The sequence below is a fragment of the Schistocerca americana genome, chromosome 9 (assembly GCF_021461395.2).
Source record: "Schistocerca americana isolate TAMUIC-IGC-003095 chromosome 9, iqSchAmer2.1, whole genome shotgun sequence".
Taxonomy (NCBI): Eukaryota; Metazoa; Arthropoda; class Insecta; order Orthoptera; family Acrididae; genus Schistocerca; species Schistocerca americana.
The window spans coordinates 53,446,786-53,472,755 of NC_060127.1; the positions used below are offsets into that span (position 1 = coordinate 53,446,786).

At 41.2% G+C, this 25,970-nt stretch overlaps 2 protein-coding genes across 4 annotated transcripts in view; one reads left to right on the plus strand and one right to left on the minus strand.

Moving 5' to 3' along the window:
* The window catches only part of LOC124551032 (ectonucleoside triphosphate diphosphohydrolase 5), a 61,270-nt gene extending 39,367 nt beyond the window's left edge, over positions 1 to 21,903 (minus strand). Inside the window, exons 1-5 of one of the 3 annotated variants that reach the window (XM_047125884.1) lie at positions 21,703 to 21,903; positions 21,027 to 21,165; positions 20,779 to 20,946; positions 6,306 to 6,385; positions 1,168 to 1,311 (exon numbers count right to left, since the gene is read on the minus strand). In XM_047125884.1, coding sequence (XP_046981840.1) covers positions 1,168 to 1,311; positions 6,306 to 6,385; positions 20,779 to 20,946; positions 21,027 to 21,165; positions 21,703 to 21,768 — 597 coding nt within the window. In that variant the 5' untranslated portion in view covers positions 21,769 to 21,903. The other 2 variants (XM_047125886.1, XM_047125885.1) reach the window with 2 other exon arrangements.
* The window catches only part of LOC124551033 (mitochondrial 2-oxodicarboxylate carrier), a 74,950-nt gene continuing 70,832 nt past the window's right edge, over positions 21,853 to 25,970 (plus strand). Inside the window, exon 1 of the mRNA XM_047125888.1 lies at positions 21,853 to 22,028. The gene's annotated coding sequence lies outside the window, so the exon portion shown is untranslated. The remainder of the gene's footprint in view (positions 22,029 to 25,970) is intronic.

Here is a 25,970-nt window from a genome sequence, read left to right on the forward strand (position 1 = left end):
TCCATTAAACACTTACTGTCCAGGACGATGTAATGGAGTTTATCACTTAGGAAGAAAAAAGGAAAATGTGAGCCACTCACATATCCGAGTATAGAGCCAATGCCATAGTCTGTACAATGAAGTATTTTTTAAATACGAGATTTGAAACTTCAGCTTTCCTTTCCATTGCCATACCAGGTAGGTCTACTAGTAATTTAATTGAAGCCTTCAGGCCATTTAGTGATTTTATGTAAGACCAGAATTTTATAATATTCTCTGTAAGATCTTTTCCCTACATATAATGAAGAAAGTTGTATATGTCACACACTGATGTTTTTATGACACGTGAATTTCTACTTTCACACGTTAACATTTCTGCATTCTTTTACAAACCTGGAGTGCAACATCTGTTTTCTCACAATTTCATGAATTTTGTTATTAAACTGCAGTGGGTCTTATTCGCCATTAATTCACTTACTCGGCACATTATTTTTCAGGTCTCAAAATGTGAGACAGCATAACTGGTCAGGAGGTTTCATTCCAGTGCAAACACCTCCTCAGTGAGGAATATTGTCCTGCAAGTGTTTCGTGGTTCGATGTGACTCTAGGAAAAAAATTTATGGTATTCCTGAAAAAGAACCTTGGTAGCATCCTGAGACAAGGTAATCTCTTACAAAGACATTTGAAATATCTATGGACTGAAAGATACAGAAAATTATTACTTGAGCTGCACACTTGATATGCTGTTATTCTCCATTCCTGTCAGTTGCCAGTTATTCACTTCACCTCAGCATAACTACTGCATCCTACATCACCAATTATCTGTCTTATATACTCCTATCTAGATTTGTCCCTGTGATTTTATTTTCCTTCCATCTCCACTTAACATACAGTTTTCAGCAACAACTCAAATCGTAATGCATGTCCTAAAATATTCTCTCCCTCTAATTAATTACATTCCTCATAAGACATTTGTTCCTTGTCATGTCATTGCAGAACATCTACATACCTTATTCGATCAACCCAAGCTTGGAATACGACACACATAAACCATCAGATAACGCCCTACCATAAAACTGCCATAGGTGAAAAATTCACCAAATTAACAAAAACTGTAAATACAAAAATCCTCCTCACCAACAGCCACAATTAACTCCTCTCATACAAATAATGCTATGCCGCACAAACCTCATCCAGCAAGGCATTCGCCTTGTCCCCAGGCAGCAAGCGGAGTCCTGCAGTTGCCTTCATGGCGAGTGGTGTGTGTCCCCATTCTTCACGGGGAACAAATGCTTTTGCACGATCCAAAAGTTCCTGCAGACTTTCAGCACCCTGTAAGTTATCAAATGCATATAGTAGTACTTACATTTTGAAATGGTCAACTATGTCAATATTATAAATGTAGAAAATTTATATGTAAATATTACAGAAAATAAAAACAACTGAAACCTTATGAAAATAAAACTTTATGAAAATATGACATTTGCTGTAACACAAATTAGTCTTTAAGAAGAAACAGCCAGGAGGACAAGCTTAAACATTTCTGCAGGGAAAACCACTTTTTTTTAAATCAAAAATTCACCCAAATTTCTGAAAAAATATATTGGCCAAATTGAAAAGGTTAAAAAATTTAATATCTTGGGAAAATAACTCAAGAAGATGGTTTGGAAAATAGCTGCTGTTGAGGAAAGGATACACAGAATGGCAAAGGCTTATGGTATAACCAAAGACTTTTACAAGGCAAAATGCCTCTAGAAATGCAAAAAATAGGCATTAGAAAAAAGCAGTGAAGCCAGAATGTCTATATGCAAGCAAATGTCTAGTGTTAAATATAATTTTGTTAACAACAATACAAGAAAAAGATAGATTTCTGCTCACTATAAAGATGACACATTGAGATCCAGAAAAGACACTTACACATTGGCTTTGGTCAAAGCCTACTTCAGAAAAGGAAACAAAAACACACACACACACACACACACACACACACACACACACACACACACACAATTGCCATCTCCTGCAGCTTGGGCTGCACTGGAACTCTCTTGTCAAATGGAAGCAGCAATATGGAGGGGGCGGGGAAAGGGAAGGAATAGCAGGGTACAGGTAGTGATTAGATAAGAGCACTGTCTGGTGGAGTTTGCAGGGACTAAACTGCCAACATGCACAGCATTGGGAGGCTGTGGAGCAGGGAGGTGGAGAGGGGGGAATGGGGAGTGAAAAAGGAAAGAAGTGGTGAAAGGAAAAGACGGACGGGTGCACCGGCAGAGGGTGGCACACAAAGAGGGCTAAAGGATAAGAATATGGAGGAGGCGATAGCACAGACAGGGTGGAAACTGCTGGTTGGAGGGTGCGAGGACAGCAGGTTACCATAGGTCGACGCTGAGATAATTCGAGGGCAGAGAATGTGTCGTAAGGAGAACTCCCATCCGTGCAGTTCAGAAAAGTTGATGGTGGAGTGAGGGATCTCAATGGCTCAGGTAGTGAAGTAGTCATTGTGAAATCAAGTGAGTTGTGTTAAGGTGCATGTTGTGACACAGGGTAGCCTACTTTGCTCTTGGCCACAGTTTAGTGGTTGCTGATTATCCTGGTGGCCAACTGACTGGTAGTCATACCAATATAAAAAGCTGTGCAGTGATTGCAGCAAAGCTGGTACATGACATGACTACTTTCATAGGTGGCCTGGCTTCTGATGGGGTAGGATAAGTCTGTGACAGGACTGGAATAAGAAGTTCTGGATGGATGGATTGGTAAAGTCTTGCACCTGGCCCTCCAACATGGATATAATCCCTGTGGCAAGGCAGTTGGGATTGCAAGTGGCACAGGGATGAATTATGAGGTTGTGGAAGTTGAGTGGATGACAGAACACTGCTTTAGAAGGGTAGATTGTCCCTCATTTAAGGGCACGATGATATGTAATCAAAGCCCTGACGAGGGATGAGGTTCAGTTGTTCCAGTCTATGGTGGTATTTGGTGACACAGGGGCACTCCTTTGTAGTTGACCTTGGAGGTGGTGGGAGGATTGCTGGCATGTGGGGAAATGGCGTGGGAGATCTATTTACAGACTAGATCGGAGGATAGTGTGTGTCTGTGAAGACTGCGGTGAAACCCTCAGCATACTGGGCAAGGGGGTTATTGGCACTACAGGTACATTATCCCTGGATGGCCAAGTTTTATGGGAGGGATTTTTTCGTGTGAAAAAGGATGACAGCTGTAAAAGGCAGGTACTGATGGTGGTTGATGGGTTTAATGTGGACAAAGGTAAGGACGGAGCCATCAGAGAGGTCAAAATACAGGAAGGTGGCACACTGATGAGGAGGACTAGGTGAAGCAGATGGGAGAGAAGGCGGTGATATGAGGATAGAGTGTCTTGGCCATGTGACCAGTTCATGAAGATATCATCAATGAACCTGAGCAAGACAAGGGTTTGGTGTATTGGAAGGCTAGGAAGATCTCCTCTACTCGGGTGTAGTAGACTGCCATGTGGGAGCTCATGGCTGTGCCACGGATTTGTTTGTGTACTTTCCCTTCAAAGGCGAGTAGCTCAGAGTTAGAATAAGTTAGTAAGTGTATGAGGAATGAGGTAATGGGTTTGGAGTCTGAAGGACATTGGGAAAGGTAGTGTTCAATAGTGGGAAGACCATGGTCATGAGGGATGTTAGTGTAGAGGGAAGTGGTGTTAACAGTGACAAGTAGGGATCCAGAGAGTAAAGGGGTGGGGATTGTGGAGAATTGGTGAAGGAAGTGGTTGGTATCTTTGACATGGGAGGCTAGATTATGGGCAATTGGTTGGTAGTGTTGGTCAATGAGGGCCAAAATACTTTCAGGGGACAGTAACCAGCTACAATGGGGCTTGGTTTGTGAGGAGCATGATTGAGGTGGGTGTGTGGTATATCATAGAGCGTGAGGAGGAAAATGGATGCAGGGGAGGGGCTCTGGGAAGGGCAAAAGGCTTTCAGCAGGGACTGGAACTTATGTTGGACTTCCGTGATGGGATCACTTTTGTCAAGTTTATAGGTGGAGGAGTCAGATAATTAGCAGAGCCTTCAGCCATGTAGTCGCTGTTCATAACAACAGTGGTGGAACCTTTATCTCTTCTCCTTTTTTAGCTCCAGATTCCACCTCCCACTTTTGCCATGACCTCCCTCAGCTCCATGTTCCACAGCCTCCCGATGCTGCATCCATTGGCAGTCTAGTCCTTGCACACTCCACCTAACAGCACTCTCCTCTTCCCCTACCAGTATCCTGCTTCCCCTTCTCTGCCCCCTCCAGACTGCTTATTCCATTCTATGTGACAGTTGCATTTCAGTCTGAGCTGTCAGGGATGGCGATCTTGTGTGCATGAGGTGTGCTTGCTTGTATGAATGAATGTGTGAATGTGTGTGTGTGTGTGTGTGTGTGTGTGTGTATGTGTGTGTGGTTTCCCTTTTCTGAAGAAGGCTTTGGCTGAAAGCTAATTTATAAGTGTGTTTGTTGTGCCACTCTGCAACCCAAAGTGACACCATTACAGTGAGTAGCAATCTATCTTTTCCTTATATTGACGATACAACCTGGAGTTTCCACTGTATAATTTAGGTAAATTAGAAATATTAGAAGAATGAATCATTACAACAATATTAGGCTCATGAAAAGCTACACAAGGTTTTAAATTACTTAGTAGTAATCAAATTTATTGAAACATTGAAAACACATGAGGAATACTGAGGAAATGAGGACTGTTAGAAATTGGACATTTATGTCAAATGAAAGCTCAAAAAGATCTTCAAATAACTGTTAGATAAGAAGTTAACAAGAAGTTGGATCCATGAAATTAAAAAGGGTTTAGAAAAAAATAATATAAAAGCTGAAGAAACAACTGACGGAAATGTTTAGCAGTGTTGAATATTGAAGGATTCCAAAGTAGAAGAGCGGGGGAAAGAAAAACAGGTATCAGGCAGTCAGATGATGATGAAGATGAAGATGATGATTGGTTTGTGGGGCGTTCAACTGTGCAGGTATCAGCGCCCGTACAAATTCCCAATCTTTGCTCAGTCCAATCTCGGCACTTTCATGAATGATGATGAAATGATGAGGACAACACAAACAACCAGCCATCTCGAGGCAGGTGAAAATCCCTGACCCCGCCAGGAATGGAAACCAGTCAAGCAGTCAGGACACGGCGAGAAAAAACATAAGTGTACAGATGAAATAGTACAGGAAGAAAATAAGACATCAGTGAATAAGGAGTTAAAATTGGCATGTCATCCTTAGTTGGCCCATCTGAGAGTGGTGAGGTGGGAGGTAATGGGTGGGGGAAGGGGGGGGGGAGGGGTTATGAATAGCATTACAAAGAAGTAAAATACAAGTGTACTACAGTTGCCTGACTAGACATTTTTAATAATATCCCTCTAAGTATTAGTGTGCCTCCGTAGCTCAGTGGAGGATCGGGTTCAACTCCTAGCACTGCCAGGTATTTTTGCTTGGTGTAAGAACAGGAACAAGGTGCACCCAGCCTCTTGATGCCAGCTGAGGAGCTACTTAAAACAGAAGCAGTGACTCCAACACCAAAAAAGCTGACATGGCCGGAAGAGCAGTGTGCTGATCCCCTATCCCTCCATTACTGGACTCGATGATGCCATTGGCAGAGGATGACGTGGCCATCGGCCACCCTCGATTGGTCCATGAGAGCCAGAAAATGAGTCATTGCTTTGCCTTTGACTATTAGAATTTGACCACATTGTTGTGGAACATTAAAAGCAAGTGTAAAACAAAGGCAACATTTTGACTGCCTTTGCCACAACCCTCTTCAGAGGCAATGATAGGACACGGACCAGTGCAAAGACAGTAAAAATGACAATACTGTTTCTTTCTTTCTTTTTTTGTTTTACTAAATAATGTAGCCTAATACCCAAATGACCATGGAAGTCTATGAGCAGACGTCACTGTTACACGGTAAGAGGAAAACAAGGAAAGGATAAGAGGTGAAGAGACAGGTAGAGAATTAATTGGTCAGAACTGACGTTTGTGAGTGTCATGAGAAAGTGTTTCAACAATAAATGGCTGGAGAAAACTGTTCAAATGTGAGTGGATAGTGTGCAAATAATATGTTTGAACACACATTCTATTTCCTGCCTGTTGTGTACCTGTTGAACACTTATGAACAGTGAGAAGGAAATGGGATGACATCTAATTTCTGCTATGAGTACACACCTTGGAAATATTATAGATATGTCCAAGATAGCTCATAAATCAACTTGTGGGAATTTGCTCTACATCAGGCACCTGTCAGAGATAAGATACTTTGAGGTGATACTGGAATGATGTCAGAATCATGTATAACTCACCTTCACAGGATTATCAGCAAATGACGAGAGGCCAGGTTTCACCTGAACGAACAGCTCATCGTCCAGTTTTAGATTCTTATCTGTATATGATAACACACATATTATACAAGTGCAGTTGCTTTACACATTAATATAACAAACTACATGGTATTCAGAGTTATACAAGAATATCTTCCCAGCAGAAACACTAGTCTGTTATACAAGTGTGCACACACCATGGAAAATTAGACACAGTAAAGCATAATGTGAAACTGAAATCTTTCATCACAGTGACACAGTGTTAGCTTATTTCAACCAACTCCTCCACGATCCACCCTCCACAACTATTTTCCTTGGAACCTCTGCCAATAATAATAATAATAATAGCAGCAGCAGGAGAAATGATTTTATTCTCTTTCCCACTTCTTGCCTGTCCTGCTTGTGTCATTAAACTCTTATCTTTTTCATCCCTTTAACAGTGGCTTCCTTAGGTTACAGGTCACAAATTAATTCATTTTGGCAAAGTCTGACTACAGCCAGACTAAAATTACTCCATAGCAGATTCTCACTAGCTACTTTAAACTCAGTTCCTTCAATCAGAGACTGTGATATCATGTGGAAAATGAACATTGTAACTATGAGCCAAAACAAAGTGTCAATTTACTTGCAAAGCAGCTGATGCACTCAGAACATGCATCGTGTAAAAACCGAAATGACGAGTCCCACTTGCGGGCTATGTGGCTATAACCTGACATGGTGAAAGAACATCAGAATCGGCCTTAACCATGGAGATGCCATTGGTAACATAGTAAAGCATCATCACCATTAGCATCATATGCAATTACAAGATTCTGCACTGTTAACATAGATTTTTTTTAGTGGGAGTGTGGGAATTTAGAATCCATAGCACTTTGCTAGTAAGTCTTTTGTATTGCTTTGGCACAACTACAAACATTCAGTATGTCTTTCTCTGTGTTCTCCCTTTTAACAGAAGTTGTGTTATGACCATTTTGTTAATCTGTGTGCAATAAATGTGTGTGTTCCAACTGAATACTGCCTGTAAATTACTCTGCTAACAAGATATTAAAACGGGCTTCAAATAAGACTACCACGTCTTCATTTTAAGGTGCTGACAACACAATGTGGGAATTTATTTTGAGCCAACTGAGATAGTAATTTTTTCCCATCATTATGATGCAACTGTGGAACCATTTATGTCCATTTTGAAATTTTCTTTATCATGTTTCTCTTTTTCTTTTCCCCCCAAGAGCATGCTATGGTCACGTCACAAAATGTATGCATTCAGAGAGGCAAGTGGTACAGTAAGAGGAAAAGACCATGCAAGCATGTGCAATACGACTTGTGAAGTTACAGTGGCAAACACTGGTCATCTCACTGCTAGCAATAGAGGCCGTTCAGGCTGTGGCACCTGCTGACGTTACTTCTTGTGGCGTGTGGATAGTAGACTATGCCACCTAACCTGGTTGGAAAGGCTATCAAATACCAATAGAACATTCAAATTACTTGTGGTAAGACACGACCAAGTCAAGTTTTATCTTTAGGATCACCACAGTGCACGACACACCGGAAGGTGGACAAATTTCAAACAATTCTACAACCCACTTCAAGTAACATCCGGCAGCCAATGAGGTTTAGTCTTCCTCTGGATGCTTTCCCATGAATAGTGCTGGATGGTAATTAATGCTTTCCTTCAGACTACATCATGGTAGGGTAGGTGCAGTTTTATTCACTGTTGTCCACAGCAACCCTTAGCAATGTTTAGCAACAAGCAAGGTGTCTTTGACCCCATTCTGCTGCCATTCACAAGCAAACTTCATTCCTAGCATGCTTACCTATCTACAAAGAAGAGACATACTAGGGTAAACATTAAGTATTTTTTAATGTATGTTTCACATACAGTAATGTTCTGTCCCAACAAACTTCAGACATGTGTATAGTTTTTATTAGCAAGTCTTAAGCTCCATACAACACATTTCATTTTGCTGATGCTCTACAATTAGAAGAAACAGTGAACATAATGAACGCTGCAGGCTGTAATCTAGGTTGATTTAAAGAGAGACTAGTTTCTCTGCAGGAGAAGAAGGGAGGGGAGGGGGGGGGGGGAGAGAGAGAGAGAGAGGTTAGTCATTCCAACCAGGAATGAGTTTGTTCTGGATAGAAGTGATCTAGACAACAACAAGCAACTGAAGAAGATGGGACAGCAGCTGAAATGATAAAGTGTGGACCCAACAAGTTGGTAGACAATGTAACCAAGGTTATCTGCCACATTTAGAGGACTAGAGGTTACCAAAAGGATGCGATCACAGTGCCAACCCATAAGAAGGGGACAAGAGGGTTGCAGACAACTGCAGAGGAATATTGCTACCAGAGGTCAGTTACATGGTGCTACTGAAACCCATCCTGCTGAACAGATAGAAAGTACAGTTGGAGACCATCAAGCTGGATTTAAAAAGGAAAGAAGATTCACACACCACCTATTTCCCTAAAAAATAACCAACAGTGCAGAGAGCCTGAAAGAACAAAAAGATATGGAAATATCTAGGGCCTTCAAAAAGGCATATGACTCCATTGATAGATTCTTGAAAGGATCATGAAGAAAAAGGACCAGACACTATACAGGGGAACTAAAAACAGAATTTCTGACAAAGGCAAGAGTGGTGATGAGATACAGTGGAGTACTAACGGAACAGCTGAGATCAAGCCAGCATCAAACAGGGATATGGATTTTCACCAATTTGGTTCACAGGACAAAGTGATCAGAAAGTGGACAGCAATAAACAAGAAATAGGAATACCAAAGATGCACAGGGAGGCCAAAAAGACACAGGACCCAAATGGATTGCCTAGCCTTTGCATATGACAGTGAAAGTAGGACAGAAAGATACACAAAAACACAAATTGATAACCTAAGCAAGACAGCTAGAAGGTTCAAAAATGGCTCTGAGCACTATGGGACTCAACTGCTGTGGTCATAAGTCCCCTAGAACTTAGAACTACTTAAACCTAACTAACCTAAGTACATCACACACATCCATGCCCGAGGCAGGATTCGAACCTGCGACCGTAGCGGTCGTGCGGTTCCAGACTGTAGCGCCTTTAATGGCTCGGCCACTCCGGCCGGCTTCCCAGCTAGAAGGATATAGGGATTGAGGATCCCCACGAAACGTAAGCACTAAGCACCACCGAGGACTGCAAAACATCAGAAGCACCATGCAAAGTGTGGACACATTTAAATACTTGGGAGAATATACAACAAAAAGAAATGGGAGCAGTGAGGGAATCAGAGTGACAGCGATGACTATGTCTGATGGAAAAGTCTTACCCCGACGATGGTTATGAACAGTTTCAAGAAATGCGTATTCATCACAGAGCTACAGATTCAGCCGGAACAACGGGAGGGTAGAGAAATGGGCCAGGGTTTCTACGATACATCTACATCTACATTTATACTCCGCAAGCCACCCAACGGTGTGTGGCGGAGGGCACTTTACGTGCCACTGTCATTATCTCCCTTTCCTGTTCCAGTCGCGTATGGTTTGCGGGAAGAACGACTGTCTGAAAGCCTCCGTGCGCGCTCTAATCTCTCTAATTTTACATTCGTGATCTCCTCGGGAGGTATAAGTAGGGGGAAGCAATATATTCGATACCTCATCCAGAAACGCACCCTCTCGAAACCTGGCGAGCAAGCTACACCGCGATGCAGAACGCCTCTCTTGCAGAGTCTGCCACTTGAGTTTGCTAAACATCTCCGTAATGCTATCACGGTTACCAAATAACCCTGTGACGAAACGCGCCGCTCTTCTTTGGATCTTCTCTATCTCCTCCGTAAAACCGATCTGGTACGGATCCCACACTGATAAGCAATACTCAAGTATAGGTCGAACGAGTGTTTTGTAAGCCACCTCCTTTGTTGATGGACTACATTTTCTAAGCACTCTTCCAATGAATCTCAACCTGGTACCCGCCTTACCAACAATTAATTTTATATGATCATTCCACTTCAAATCGTTCCGCACGCATACTCCCAGATATTTTACAGAAGTAACTGCTACCAGTGTATCTTCCACTATCATATAATCATACAATAAAGGATCCTTCTTTCTATGTATTCGCAATACATTACATTTGTCTATGTTAAGGGTCAGTTGCCAGTCCCTGCACCAAGTGCCTATCCGCTGCAGATCTTCCTGCATTTCGCCACAATTTTCTAATGCTGCAACTTCTCTGTATACAACAGCATCATCCGCGAAAAGCCGCATGGAACTTCCGACACTATCTACTAGGTCATTTATATATATTGTGAAAAGCAATGGTCCCATAACACTCCCCTGTGGCACGCCAGAGGTTACTTTAACGTCTGTAGACGTCTCTCCATTGATAACAACATGCTGTGTTCTGTTTGCTAAAAACTCTTCAATCCAGCCACACAGCTGGTCTGATATTCCGTAGGCTCTTACTTTGTTTATCAGGCGACAGTGCGGAACTGTATCGAACACCTTCCGGAAGTCAAGAAAAATAGCATCTACCTGGGAGCCTGTATCTAATATTTTCTGGGTCTCATGAACAAATAAAGGGAGTTGGGTCTCACACGATCGCTGTTTCCGGAATCCTTGTTGATTCCTACATAGTAGATTCTGGGTTTCCAAAAACGACATGATACTCGAGCAAAAAACATGTTCTAAAATTCTACAACAGATCGACGTCAGAGATACAGGTCTATAGTTTTGCGCATCTGCTCGACGACCCTTCTTGAAGACTGGGACTACCTGTGCTCTTTTCCAATCATTTGGAACCTTCCGTTCCTCTAGGGACTTTCGGTACACGGCTGTTAGAAGGGGGGCAAGTTCTCTGTGTAGAATCGAATTGGTATCCTGTCAGGTCCAGTGGACTTTCCTCTATTGAGTGATTCCAGTTGCTTTTCTATTCCTTGGACACTTATTTCGATGTCAGCCATTTTTTCGCTTGTGCGAGGATTTAGAGAAGGAACTGCAGTGCGGTCTTCCTCTGTGAAACAGCTTTGGAAAAAGGTGTTTAGTATTTGAGCTTCACGCGTGTCATCCTCTGTTTCAATGCCATCATCATCCCGGAGTGTCTGGATATGCTGTTTCGAGCCACTTACTGATTTAACGTAAGACCAGAACTTCCTAGGATTTTCTGTCAAGTCGGTACATAGAATTTTACTTTCGAATTCACTGAACGCTTCACGCATAGCCCTCCTTACGCTAACTTTGACATCGTTTAGCTTCTGTTTGTCTGAGAGGTTTTGGCTGCGTTTAAACTTGGAGTAAAGCTCTCTTTGCTTTCGCAGTAGTTTCCTAACTTTGTTGTTGTACCACGGTGGGTTTTTCCCGTCCCTCACAGTTTTACTCGGCACGTACCTGTCTAAAACGCATTTTACGATTGCTATGAACTTTTTCCATAAACACTCAACATTGTCAGTGTCGGAACAGAAATTTTCGTTTTGATCTGTTAGGTAGTCTGAAATCTGCCTTCTATTACTCTTGCTAAACAGATAAACCTTCCTCCCTTTTTTTACATTCCTATTAACTTCCATATTCAGGAATGCTGCAACGGCCTTATGATCACCGATTCCCTGTTCTGTACATACAGAGTCGAAAAGTTCGGGCCTGTTTATTACCAGTAGGTCCAAGATGTTATCTCCACGAGTCGGTTCTCTGTTTAATTGCTCGAGGTAATTTTCGGATAGTGCACTCAGTATAATGTCACTCGATGCTCTGTCCCTACCACCCGTCCTAAACATCTGAGTGTCCCAGTCTATATCTGGTAAATTGAAATCTCCACCTAAGACTATAACATGCTGAGAAAATTTATGTGAAATGTATTCCAAATTTTCTCTCAGTTGTTCTGCCACTAATGCTGCTGAGTCGGGAGGTTGGTAAAAGGAGCCAATTATTAACCTAGCTCGGTTGTTGATTGTAACCTCCACCCATAATAATTCACAGGAACTATCCACTTCTACTTCACTACAGGATAAACTACTGCTAACAGCGACGAACACTCCACCACCGGTTGCATGCAATCTATCCATTATAAACACCGTCTGTACCTTTGTAAAAATTTCGGCAGAATTTATCTCTGGCTTAAGCCAGCTTTCTTTACCTATAACGATTTCAGCTTCGGTGCTTTCTATCAGCGCTTGAAATTCTGGTACTTTACCAACGCAGCTTCGACAGTTGACAATTACAATACTGATTGTTGCTTGGTCCCCGCATGTCCTGACTTTGCCCCGCACCCGTTGAGGCTGTTGCCCTTTCTGTACTTGCCCAAGGCCATCTAACCTAAAAAAAAAAAAAAAAAAAAAAAAAAAAAAAAAAAAAAAAAAAACGCCCAGCCCACGCCACACAACCCCTGCTACCCGTGTAGCCGCTTGTTGCGTGTAGTTGACTCCTGACCTATCCAGCGGAACCCGAAACCCCACCACCCTATGGCGCAGGTCGAGGAATCTGCAGCCCACACGGTCGCAGAACCGTCTCAGCCTCTGATTCAGACCATCCACTCGGCTCTGTACCAAAGCTCTGCAGTCAGTCCTGTCGACGATGCTGCAGATGGTGAGCTCTGCTTTCATCCCGCTAGCGAGACTGGCAGTCTTCACCAAATCAGATAGCCGCCGGAAGCCAGAGAGGATTTCCTCCGATCCATAGCGACACACATCATTGGTGCCGACATGAGCGACCACCTGCAGATGGGTGCACCCTGTACCCTTCATGGCATCCGGAAGGACCCTTTCCACATCTGGAATGACTCCCCCTGGTATGCACACGGAGTGCACATTGGTTTTCTTCCCCTCTCTTGCTGCCATTTCCCTAAGGGGCCCCATTACGCGCCTGACGTTGGAGCTCCCAACTACCAGTAAGCCCACCCTCTGCGACCGCCCGGATCTTGCAGACTGAGGGGCAACCTCTGGAACAGGACAAGCAGCCATGTCAGGCCGAAGATCAGTATCAGCCTGAGACAGAGCCTGAAACCGGTTCGTCAGACAAACTGGAGAGGCCTTCCGTTCAGCCCTCCGGAATGTCTTTCGCCTCCTGCCACACCTTGAGACGACCTCCCACTCTACCACAGGTGAGGGATCAGCCTCAATGCGGGCAGTATCCCGGGCAACCACAGTCGTAGTCCGATCGGGGGATGCGTGGGACGAGCCGGCCGTCCCCGACAAGCCCCCATCCGGACCCCCACAGTGATGCCCATTGGCAACAGCCTCAAGCTGTGTGACCAAAGCCAACACTGCCTGAAGCTGGGAGCGAAGGGATGCCAACTCAGCCTGCATCCGAACACAGCAGTTGCAGTCCCTATCCATGCTAAAAACTGTTTTGCAAAGAACATCTGAACTAATCTACAGAGAGCGCAAACAAATCGACAAAATTTAAACTGTTATTAAAATACAAGATTGCCTAGTAAATGCAGTAATGCTGCTACTTGCGCACTGCTGACACACTGCTCGGCGGTGGAAGGAGACTACACGATTCTACACTATTCAGGTACTAAAACGTGATGCTACAACTCTCAAATACTATAATACGCCCGAAATTTATGAATTAAACAATGCAAGTGCCAAAAACACGCAAAGAAATTAAGAATTAAACTATGTAACAAATGAGTGAGCTAGGAGTATACGACTTGAGAGTGGATGAAGGTGAGCTCAAACTTCTGAATGACTATATACACTGAAGAGCCAAATAAACTGATACACATGCTTAATATCGTGTAGGGCCCCCGCAACCCTGTAGAAGTGCCGCAACATGTCATGGCATGGACTGAAGCAGTGCTGGAGGGAATTGACAACATGAATCCTGCAGGGCTTCCATCAATCCATAAGAGTACGAGAGGGTGAAGATTTCTTCTAAACAGCATGTTGCACGGCATCCCATATATGCTCAATGATGTTCATGCCGGGGAAGTTTGGTAGCCAGTGGAAGTGTTTAAACTCAGAAGAGCATTACTTGAGCAAATTCGTAGCAATTCTGGATGTGTGGGCTGTCTGATTTCCCTGCTGGAATTGCCAATGGACATGAATGGATGCCAGTGATCAGAGAGGATGCTTACGTACTTGTCCCATCAGTATCATATCTAGATGTGTCAGTGGTCCCATATCACTCCAACTGCACACGTCCCACACCATTAAAGAGCCTCCACCAGCTTGAACAGTCTCCTGCTGACATGCATGGTGCATGGATTCATGAGGTTGTCTCCATACCCCGTGTACAACCATCTGCTCAATACAATTTGAAATGAGACCCGAACGACCAGGCAACATGTTTGCAGTCATCAACAGTCCTACGTCGGTATTGACAACAGGCGCAGGTGAGATGTAAAGCTTTGTGTCATGCAGTCATCAATGGTACACGAGTGGGCCTTCAGCTCCAAAGAGCCATATTGATGATGTTCTATTGAATGATTCGCATATTGATACTTGTTGAAGGCCCAGCACTGAAATCTGCATCAATTTGTGCAAGGGTTGCACTTCTGTCATCTTGAACATTTCTCTTCAGTCATCATTGGTCCTGTTCTTGCAGAATCTTTTTCCGGCTGCAGTGATATCCGAGATTTGATGTTTTACCGGATTCCCAATATTCACAGTACACTCATGAAATGGCCATACGGGAAAATCCCCACTTCCTCGCTGCCTCGGATATGCTGTATCCCATCATTTGTTCACCAATTATACCACCACATTCAAACTCACTCAGGTTTTGATAACCTGCCATTGTAGCAGCAGTAACCGATCTAAAAATTGTGCCAGATACTTGTCTTCTACAGGCACTGACGACCCCAGCGTTATATTCTGCCTGCTTACATCTCTCTGTAGTTGAATACACATTCCTGTACTATACGCGTATGAAATAACAACACTGGGATGAAATGATGCAAGACTAGAGAAAGAAGAAAGAACAACACTGAGGAAAATATTAGGCTCCTAAAGGGGATGATGAGAGGTGGATGTGAGGATGTAAGGAAAAACTGTACTGGAGCACAAGGTCAACATCAGAAGAAATCTGACTGATCGGGCCAAAGTTTGCTGGATATGTAATCATGATGAATACGGATAATAGGACAAAAAGAGTATGGGAAACAATATGGAGCACACGAGGAAAGACAGGAGCCAAGTGGGTTATTGAACTCCCAAAGGATTGGGCAGAACTGGTGATCAAGGCGAAAGGAAATGAAAATTGGAGAATAAAGTACATACCCCAGAAAATGCCACAGATCAACAATAGAGAAATATACAGGAAAAGGATAGTCACCAGTGGCAGAGACACAACATGCACAACATGAGACTATTGAAGATCTTGAAAGAAGAGGGGGAGAGGAGAAGACAAAGAATAAAGAGGTTCTGGGAGGAGAAGAGGGAAATGTAATACACAAAGGGGCTACCCATGATCCTATACAAGAAGAAGAAGAAGAAGAAGAAGAAGAAGAAGAGAAAGGTGATAAAAGTTTAATCAATTGCCATGTTTAGGCACTATTCAACTGCCGAACTAGATGAAGAGACCCACATGTTCTACAGCAGCCACAATTGCTATTCTTGGCAAAAAGATAGTGAAATAAAAGGAAAATTTAAGAAACTTTGTCTACAGGCTTTATAGCATTTCTTATTATTGTGCCAATGTACATTTCAAAGTCACAGATTTATCACAATGGCTTTCTGCTATGTACAAGGAACTTCACTGGGTTGCCAAAATGTTCAACATAAATAGTTTTCATACAGGACACGAGTGGTTGATTCATTCATTGTGTTCCACTGATCCCATTAAGAAGAACATCCAGGGATGAGGAATGAGTCGAGGTACACAATACCACAAAACAGGGAAATCAGAAGAACTGCATTAACAATTAACTATCACACTTCTTAATGCTACTCACGCTTACAATGTTGAAATTTAAATGAGTCACTTAGTAAGGAAGCTGCTACTTTGAGAAAAGCTATTGCTTCCTCTGTTTTACTACACCACTGCTGTTTTGTCTGCTATTAATAGTTTAATATTTGATTACTCTGGGATTTATAAAACGATTTTTTTTTTTACATTTGTAAAAACTGTTCCTATCTATAGTGCACTAGCAAATAAATCCAGAGTTGCCCATACCACACAGCTTCTGGCCTTGTGCCTTACATTTATGACATTGAACTGTGCGTCACTCAATGGCATAATTTTGTAGTACATTCAGCGGCATATGTATATACTGTCTGCAAAATGTGTTGCATATGGAGTTAGAAGCATCTCACTGTTTATGACATATAAATATATCCTGAACTGCATGTCATACAATGACATAAAAATGTAGGTACATTCCATGAGAAATGTGGGTACTGTCTGTGAAATTTATTGTGAATAAAGTTTGTAGCAAAGAAGTAATAAATTTAAACTTCATGCACAATGCGACAGTTATTCACATACCTCGTTTATGATATATCACATGAACTACACAACACACAATGGTATCATTTTGCAGTTACATTCACTACAGTATGTGCATACTGTCTGCAGAATGTGTCACGACTATGGTAAGAGGCGAAGAAGTAATAAATTATAACGAGAGGTGAAGAAGTGATAAGTTTTAATGTCATGCCTCAAGCAGTGCTTTTACTGCACGAACAACAGAAAAGTAGGAAGCAATAAGTTTTTTTCCTTTCATTATTTTGTAGGAGTTGTCAGTGAGAAAAAATTTCAGAAAAGTTTGAAATTACATGTAAAGTTTGTCGCAATTTGCTAAGTGCTCTCATTCTCAAATACTGACTGAATAAAGTCTGGGAATTCACACATCACGGGCTACCCTTCTTTTTCCGCCTCACCCCATGCCTTTGATAAGTAGGTGGTTCTTACGCCCACAGCGATTGTTGCCTACCGCTTCTCAAATCACAAAGTCCTGAGCTCACACTGTTAATTTGTCATTAACCTGGGGGAGTGTCCATACACCCCCCCCCCCCCCTCCCCCTGAAGATTAAAGATATCACAAGTAAAGGCTTTATTCATGAGTGGGAATAGGCATAAAGTTGATAATCACCAACCAATTTCACTCCTCTCGGCATTCTCAAAAATAGTTTAGACATTAAGGAAGCAACATACTGCCAAGTACTTACATGACCACAGCCTAATGATTAATCATCAGCAAGGCTTCAGAAAAGGGAGAAGTACAGAAACAGTGATTAATGATTACGCCAGCAAAATAGTTTGAAATTTGGATAACAAAATAGTGTTATAGGAATTGATTTAGATATTTCTAAAACTTTTGATACAGTTCATCATCAAATTCTTTTAAATAAGTTGGAAGCAATGGGAATACAAGTAATAGAAAACAAGTGTGTTCAATCATATATGCAAAACAGATCACAGGTTGTGGAGCTCACATCAGCTCATCCTAATCATAAAATCAGATTAATATCCAATGCAAGTCTAAATAGGTGTTTCCCAGGGTACTATGCTAGGCCGCCTCCTGTTGCTTGTTTATATCAATGACACATGCACCTCAGACACTGCAGCCAAGATCATGTTGTTTGCACATAACACTACTGTAATGGACAATGATGTTAAGGAATCTCTGCCCACTACAACAACTGCTCATCCTCAAGTCCTTGCATTCCTGGTTCATTGCCAATAAGCTGACCTCAACATGAAGAAAATGAAAGATAGAAAATTTGTAAAGATTAACAAAAACCAAGATTTCCATCTGGTACTGAACGGGAATGAGTTAAAAATGATACAATCCACAAAACTTTTAGGAATGTATGTTGAGAAAGATTTACACTGGAAAGCTCGGGATAACAGAAGTGTCCGATTCCACCCATCTGCTTTGACCCATGACGTCATCAATAGGGTGTAAATGGCTATTCTAAGCGCCTCCAATGTGGTGCCTATGCTGTCACTACACACACACACACACACACACACACACACACACACACACACACACACACGGCAACAAACACGAAAATACATATAAATAAGACATTAACATCTTCCTCCAAAAATACAATTAAACTAATGGGAAAACCATGGGAAATTGGGGGTTTTAGGGTGAGATCAAGCTAAATATAATAGGAGGAGGGGGGGAACACACCACAATCCCAAAACACAAAATGATGGAAAAAAATTACAACATTCCACTACACCAACAAAAATCTGCAGGAATCCGACACTTCCCTTGACCTATATCGGTCAACCACAGGTGAGGATACCAAATCACCAATACCTACAACTAAAAATTCGAAAATTGGAATCTGACATTTGCCTTGACCTATTCAGGTCAACCACAGATTGCGATACCAAAACACCAACACCTACAACTACGAAAATGGGAATCTGTCATTTCCAGTGACCTATATGGGTCAGCCACAACTATTAATACCAAAACACCAACACCTACGAAAAAGAAAACCACAACTTAAACAAACAAAAACAAAAAAAATCTACAAATCAAGCATCCCTATACAAATAAAAACACATCAAGTACACCATAAATACACAAAACACCACAACTAGAGGGGGGAAACAAAAATTACTTACTACCAACCAATTTCCGGCGCTGCAAACTAGGTCGGCCAGCGCTACCCCCCCCCCCCCCCCCACACACACACACACATGAACAAATTAAACGTCTTACCACACTACAAACAACAAACCAATAACACCTAACAAAAATGCCAAACACTGAAAAAAAACTGATGACTCACTGAAAAAACTTTCAAACCTTACGTTTGGAATTACAAACACTGTCAAAGACTTCACAAATCCAACACCAAGGCTCAAATGAACCCAATACAACACATTGTGCTCAGTACATGCACACACACCACCAGAGGGCATCATGAAACACAACAAGACGACATCTACAAATACAACCAACTCATGAACACCATGCCGTAACAATGTCACACACCACAACACCCTTACATCACAGGTCAAAGCAGACGGGTGGAATTAGATGCCTTTATTGACCCAATAGCTCTCATAAGTAAACTCTCCCAGAGACTCAGTTCTGCTGGTTTTGAGAATTTGCTCCTCAAATGATGTTAAAATGGCTTATCTTGGTTACTTCCAGTCACTTTTAGCTTATGAAATAGTTTTCTGGGGAATAGTTTATAGTCAGTCAAATGAATTTTGTACATTACAGTACATTAACACAGCTCTGTCGGGCCTAACAGCAAGCCCCCATTTAAAAAGTTGTATTTGCTCACTGTATCCTCCTTGTACATATACAAAAGTGTGTTGATGATGAAAGCTAGAAGTCATGACTGGCAAACCAACTCAGATTACCACAGTTACAATACTCACAACTGTGAATCTCTCCATACTGAACAAGTTAGAACAACCTGTACTCAATGTCATGCGAGCCACTATGGTGTCATTCATTATAACACCCTGCCAACATACGTAAAGTGGTTGGAGTCAAAAGAAATTCATCAATGGAGTAGATTTGGCCACCAATAAATCCTCTAGGCTCTTCTCAAACTCAACTTTATTTTTATGGGTGCTGGCATGTTCATGCATTATAATTTTCAGCTGTGGCGTATAATGTATTCATGTGTTTTTATTTTTTCAGGGGTCTTTTATAGCAAAGTTCTGTGATGTACTTACATCATTGACTTACTTATTGTGCATATTCAACCTTTCAGTAGTGTTTTTCTTGTTCATTGATTTAATTCTTGTGCATGTTGTACTCACTATGTAGACTATGTATTTGCAATTCCCCTTCCAATCATGTACTGAGTGAGGTACCTAAATCAGTCTTAATGCACTGCATTCGCATTCGAGAGGACTGGGGTTAATTTCCTTTCATGATTTCCCCAAGTCGTGAAGGTGAATGCTGGTATGTATCCTTTTGAGTAGGCCAAGGCCAACTACCTGCCCTATCCTCACATAACCCTATGCTACTTTGTTAATGTTTATATATACTATTTCTGTAATAATGTGTCCGCCATGTCCAATGTTATTTTACTAAATACTCCATCCACAAATAAATAAATAATAAAATCTTTCCACCAGAGTACGTAATTCAATTCTTAAGCCTAGACAAGGAGGACAAGTCTACATGAAAATAATTGTTATCTTGTAGACTGTAAGTCAGTTAGTTGAAGCTGATTGTTATTAACAGCAGCAAAACCGATTACAGAGTAAGTTTATCGGGACATGAAAAAGAATTCGGTGTAGATTATAGAGAGAAGTGGCTTGGGCAGTCAACTGAGTTCAGCCACAATGATCATATTCATTCATCATTCTAACTCCAAAAAAAATCACTTTGCAACCTAATCTACACCCCTGGCTACACTACAGCCAATATTTCGATGGGGATCAGAATTTGGCTTTGACAGCAGTTTCCTAAGTTTGCATTTAACTTTGTAATATTTGAATCAGTATCACATTGCAATTACCTCAGGAATTCTCTTCAAAAGCAAGGCTCCACGAGTGTGGGTATCAAATGTAAAACTATAGTCCTCAAACAAACAATAATCTACTCACCTATCACAGACTCGTGGAAAGCGAACGCCAATACACGTGATCCTGTACTTCCAGCATCAATAATCACAGCATACACATGTTTCTGGATACCCAGAGAATAAGCGATATTGTCCAACACATTCGTAGCATGCCCAGGTATGTTCCACGGCAATACATTGGTGTAGCTTCCTAATATAACCAAACACAACACATAATTCAATGGTCCACGAACACACGGAATTTCCAACTTTATGCATCTAGATACATACCCAAAATCAGTGTTACAACAGCTACACACGCAACGAAAATGAAAAACCTCTTTGGCCAATTTGCTTTTCGCTGTCGACTGCTTGGTTGTTTTGGTGATGAGGAATGGGCATCCCATGCTGCGCCGGTTTCTTCTATAAGCTACAGAAATACGACTAGGCATCAGTATACCAGCGGTAATATTTAAAGAGATCAAAATCAATCAAGCAACACTTTAAAACTACACGGCCACGGTAGGTAAGGGGTTACGCATAATTACTTTTCTTTTTCTGCTATGTGGCATTTCTGTTATTCTGACGTCAAATGAATACATTCTTACGTTGTCTAAGATCTTACTTTTCTGATAAGCTCAAATATACAGTAAATTACTAAATATTAAACAAACAAGCAACGATCCCGTAAACATTCAAAAATGTGCACAGAACTCACTGGGAGGTATATCATTAATGGGTTTTCAGCTACTTATACGAATACTGAGATATATATCATGCCGCCACATTCAACAAAACGTTTAAAGAAAACGACACACACACATGTGAACAATTAATTTCTTTCCTTCTGACGTATTTTCTGCCCCCTCTCATTATTTCTATGAATACATTTCCTGTCGTGTCAAACGGCACGCAACTCAAGTTAGTACTTTAAGGAGCTGGTTAATAATAAATAGAGACATTTTACCTTCCTCTGCCGTACCGAACTCATCTTAAAAAAACCTATCACAGTGAAGGCGTTAGCAGTTTGCATGCGCCGGTCAGCGGACGATGACTGTAGAAATATCCGCTTGACTTGCTATCTCATCTTTTGCCCTTGTACGGCCCAATGCTGGCAGCCGGCCTTGAGATATGTGTTTACTTTAAGTGCTGTCGGTCGCGAGGACTTTTCTCAGTAATGTTACGTGTGACGACGATAACAAAGCGGTCTTAGTTCTAGTACTGAAAAGGACGGCCAGGCACAAGTCATACCTTTGAAACTGCCGTGCTGCGCGGTATGATACAAGCTGTGAGGTGCGTCCTGATGCTTTACAATGCGCATTGTCACCAGTACTCTTGCCACCCCGTGACCCTTGCGCAACTGGGAAGCTGATTGCCCGTGGGAGAGGGGAGGATTGGCGGATGTCATTAGATTATTTTATCCCTGTGGCCTTGTAGGATTGCACGTGATATAACGATAATAGTTTGAATTCATTCTGATTAAAGGCGCGTTTTATGCTAGAGTCTTTTACAAAATGCGATTCAAAATAACATATGCACGTTTCAGTGGGGTATCATTTCGCGATATATAGTAATCAGCGGTCACAGAATTAGTCATAGTACCTCCGCGTAACTAAGTGTATAAGAGCTAAAATGCTTCATACAAGCAAGTCATCTAGTAACAAATCATATCCCCATTTTTATTTATTATTTTTCGTTCAAGAAATTCCCGTACGATAATATAATGCCACAAGTCGCGCTTACCTGTATGGGTTTCCGCTAGTACATTTGCTGCAATGTGTACAAATCAGTATACACGTAAAAAACGTATTAAAATTGCCAAAAGCAGTATAATGGAATCATACCTTCTGTCATATATGTAGCAATTTCGTCACTTGTAAACCTGGAATTATTTTTTTTGGTCGAGTGATGAGTACCGCTCCTCACGGCGCAGAGAAACGAGATGAACGCCAAGTTCGTGAAATACATCCTGCTCGGTAACTATTACCAGCTATTCGGATGTGAACTGCTTTAGGGATTATAATCACTTTAAATTATCAATGATCAGTAACAACCAATTATACAGTAATTAAAATAAATGTTACCGTTTAACAAACAGAAAACTGCTCTTGCTTTGTATATTGGCCAATCTCAGACATCATATCAGGTTGGCAGGTTTTAACTCATATGTTTACAGCAGTGTTACAGTAATTACTCATTTTAAAAATACCACATTTGTTAAAGATACACTATAATAGTTACAAACCGATGACTGGACCAGAATTTAAACTAATATCATAGAACCAATACAGAAAATGAACAGTATTAGAGTAATAAATACAGTCATTAAACATATCTAGGAGGAATAGTAATAATACTCTATTTGTTTTCTGTGAAAAACAAATTGGTTAGTCATTATATGCACAAAGATTGTAGTGCAGTTGCGACAATTAGCATATTTATTAATTATACAATGAAATAAAGTGTTGTGTTATAAAATTTTGTGGCTTATAAAACCTAAGTCAAGGAGAAGGGATGATATACTAGTATTAAACATCTTTGTCCACCTTCACCTTTCTTAGGACCTAATGTTTATGATATATTTGTTACATGTAATATAGTTTTTTTCTATTAAGTGCTGGCATTTTTATGTACTAAGCATTTTAAAAGAAATTGTTGCATTATGTGTCTGAGCTTGCTATTAAGAATCTTTTTTATACCCCATGTGTCAGGTAGAGATTTAACATAAGTGTGCTTACACTTTTATTGCCTGTGGAAGCACAAGAATCTTACACAGAATGAGTGAATGGATGTGTGAATGTACTGGTGTTCCAAACATTTTGGATCAATATTACACTGATTGTGAAAGACCATAAACTTAGTAGGCTTACACTGAGAAATTTACTAACCAATTAGACAAAGATCACAGAAGAAAATGTATTGTATCATGGATTCATTAACAATGATTAAACCATAATGTTTGCAGAGAAATTGTGTGGGAAGAACACTGGGCCAGTTGGCGGTTTTTTTTTTTTTTTTTTTTTTAAAAAAAAAGCCACTGTTCATGGAAAATTTAACTCTTTCTTAAACATATTCCTACAGAGCTTTGAGTTGTATTTCCCCTAAAACAAATAATGGAAAAATGAAACAAAAGCAAGGACAAGGGATTTATACTTGGTATTAAACTATCTTGTGTTAGGAAGAGAGAACTCTACATAATTCAGAGAACAAGCAGTACATAACAAACATTTCAAACTCTATTACCACGTGCTATGCTCAAATACTAAAACACTCCACAAATAAGGCAAAAGCTATTTCAAACAAATAAAACTAGGTGTCCAGATGAAACTGAGCCCCAGAATATAGTTCTGGTGGAAATGGTGACAATTTCAAATCGTTGGATACCAAATTCAATAATTTCTTCCTCACAGCGCACTCAATAATAAACAGCCAAATACAGATGTGTTAGATTTACTTGTGCAAACACTGCGTGCACCACCAACAAACATTAGTTTCAAAAATACAACCCCATAAGGAGAGTGCATAATTCATTAGGTCACTAAAGAATTTTAATTATGCTGACTATGATAGTGTCTCTAGGAGAATATTAAAGTCTTGTCCTGACATAATAGGGTTAACCTTAAGTGACTGCGGGGGTGTATTTCCTGGCAGACAAGTATGATGTAGTAACACCTATGTGCAACAGTGAAGACCGACAAACTATCACTTATTACAAACATATATCACTCCTTCCAGTTTTTTCAAAAGTGTAAGAGAAAGGAACCTATGATAGAACAATGATTCATTTAACTGAGCAGAATGTGTTAACCTCATTTCAGTTTGGCTTTTGTAAAGAGTTCTCCGCACAGAAAGCAATACAAGATCTCACCAATCAAGTGCTAGCAGAGCTAAACAGAAAAATTATCCTGTTGTCATTCACAGCCCGTGGTCTGGTGGTTGGTGTCACTGCCTCTAGATCATGGGGTCCTGGATTTGATTCCTAGCTGGGTAGAAGATTTTCTTCACTTGGTGACAACTGCGTGTTTGTGTTGTCTTTATTGTGTCGTCTCATCTTCATCAATGCACAAGTCATCAAAGTCGCATCAAATCAAAGGACTTGCAATAGACAGTTGAACTAATGTAGACAGGGTCTTCTGGCCAGTAATACCTTATAATCATTTCATTACATATCTCCAATAAATTGACCCACCTTTTCCCATTCTCATTCCTAATACCCTTCCCATTCATCCTAATAGCCTTACTGTTCCTCTCTCTCCCTACTCTGCTATTAAAATCTTTTGCCAGTATCAGTTCATGGCCACATGTAACAGCTTCTGTAGTCTCACCAGCATCTATTCAAAATCTTCTTTTATGTTCAACAGTGAGTCTTCAGTAGGGGCATACATTCCCACTATCACTACATTGATGGCTCTAGCCCTCAGATTGAGCTTTATTAACCGTTTATTAACTGCTTCCTGTGAGGTTATATTTTTGGACCACCGTTTGTTCAGAATGATGGATGCTCCTCTCGCCCTCCTGTTTTTGTCCACACCATTAAACCATAACTCCAGCAAATATTCACAACCAGCAACATTTTTTCTCTTCAGAAAGCTCAGCAGCATTCATACTGCTGTCCTATAACCAATAAGATTCTTGTTGTTTTTCTCATGTGCCCTGTACAGTCTAGAGACCAAAATGCAATGTTCATTTTCTTTGCCACTTTTAAATTCCATTAAAACCATCTGAAAACTGAGACCTATTACTGGTTAGTTTAGCTGTACGTGTTTTTCTATGGACTGGGAGTTGACCCGTCACACAACCCCCAACCTGGAGGACCAGGATTTGTCATCAGGGTTTTCTCCTCCTAGAAAGAATGGCTTCAGCATGCCTCAAGAGTTCTTCATACACTTTGACGAAGAAGATGGGAAAGGAATAGCTAGGGATACCAAAAGACTCTTCTTAGTTCACCCATCGGCTCTTGGTTATAACGACAGAAAAGAGATTGACAGGTCATTGCAGGACACAACTCATCTGGCCCCTCAGCCAGGGCCTGTTTGGCAAGGATGACCCTGCCAGCAACTAAGCTACCACCGACATACCTCCAGCTTCATTTAAGCAAGCAAACCTCCCTGCCTCCAAGGCAAGGGCAGTGCTATGTTAAGGCGGTGTCCGCTGGGGAGGTTGATTTCATATCCTGTTGTTGTATTCTGTGACTATGCCAAGGCCTCTGACACTGTGGGTCACAAAATTCTATTT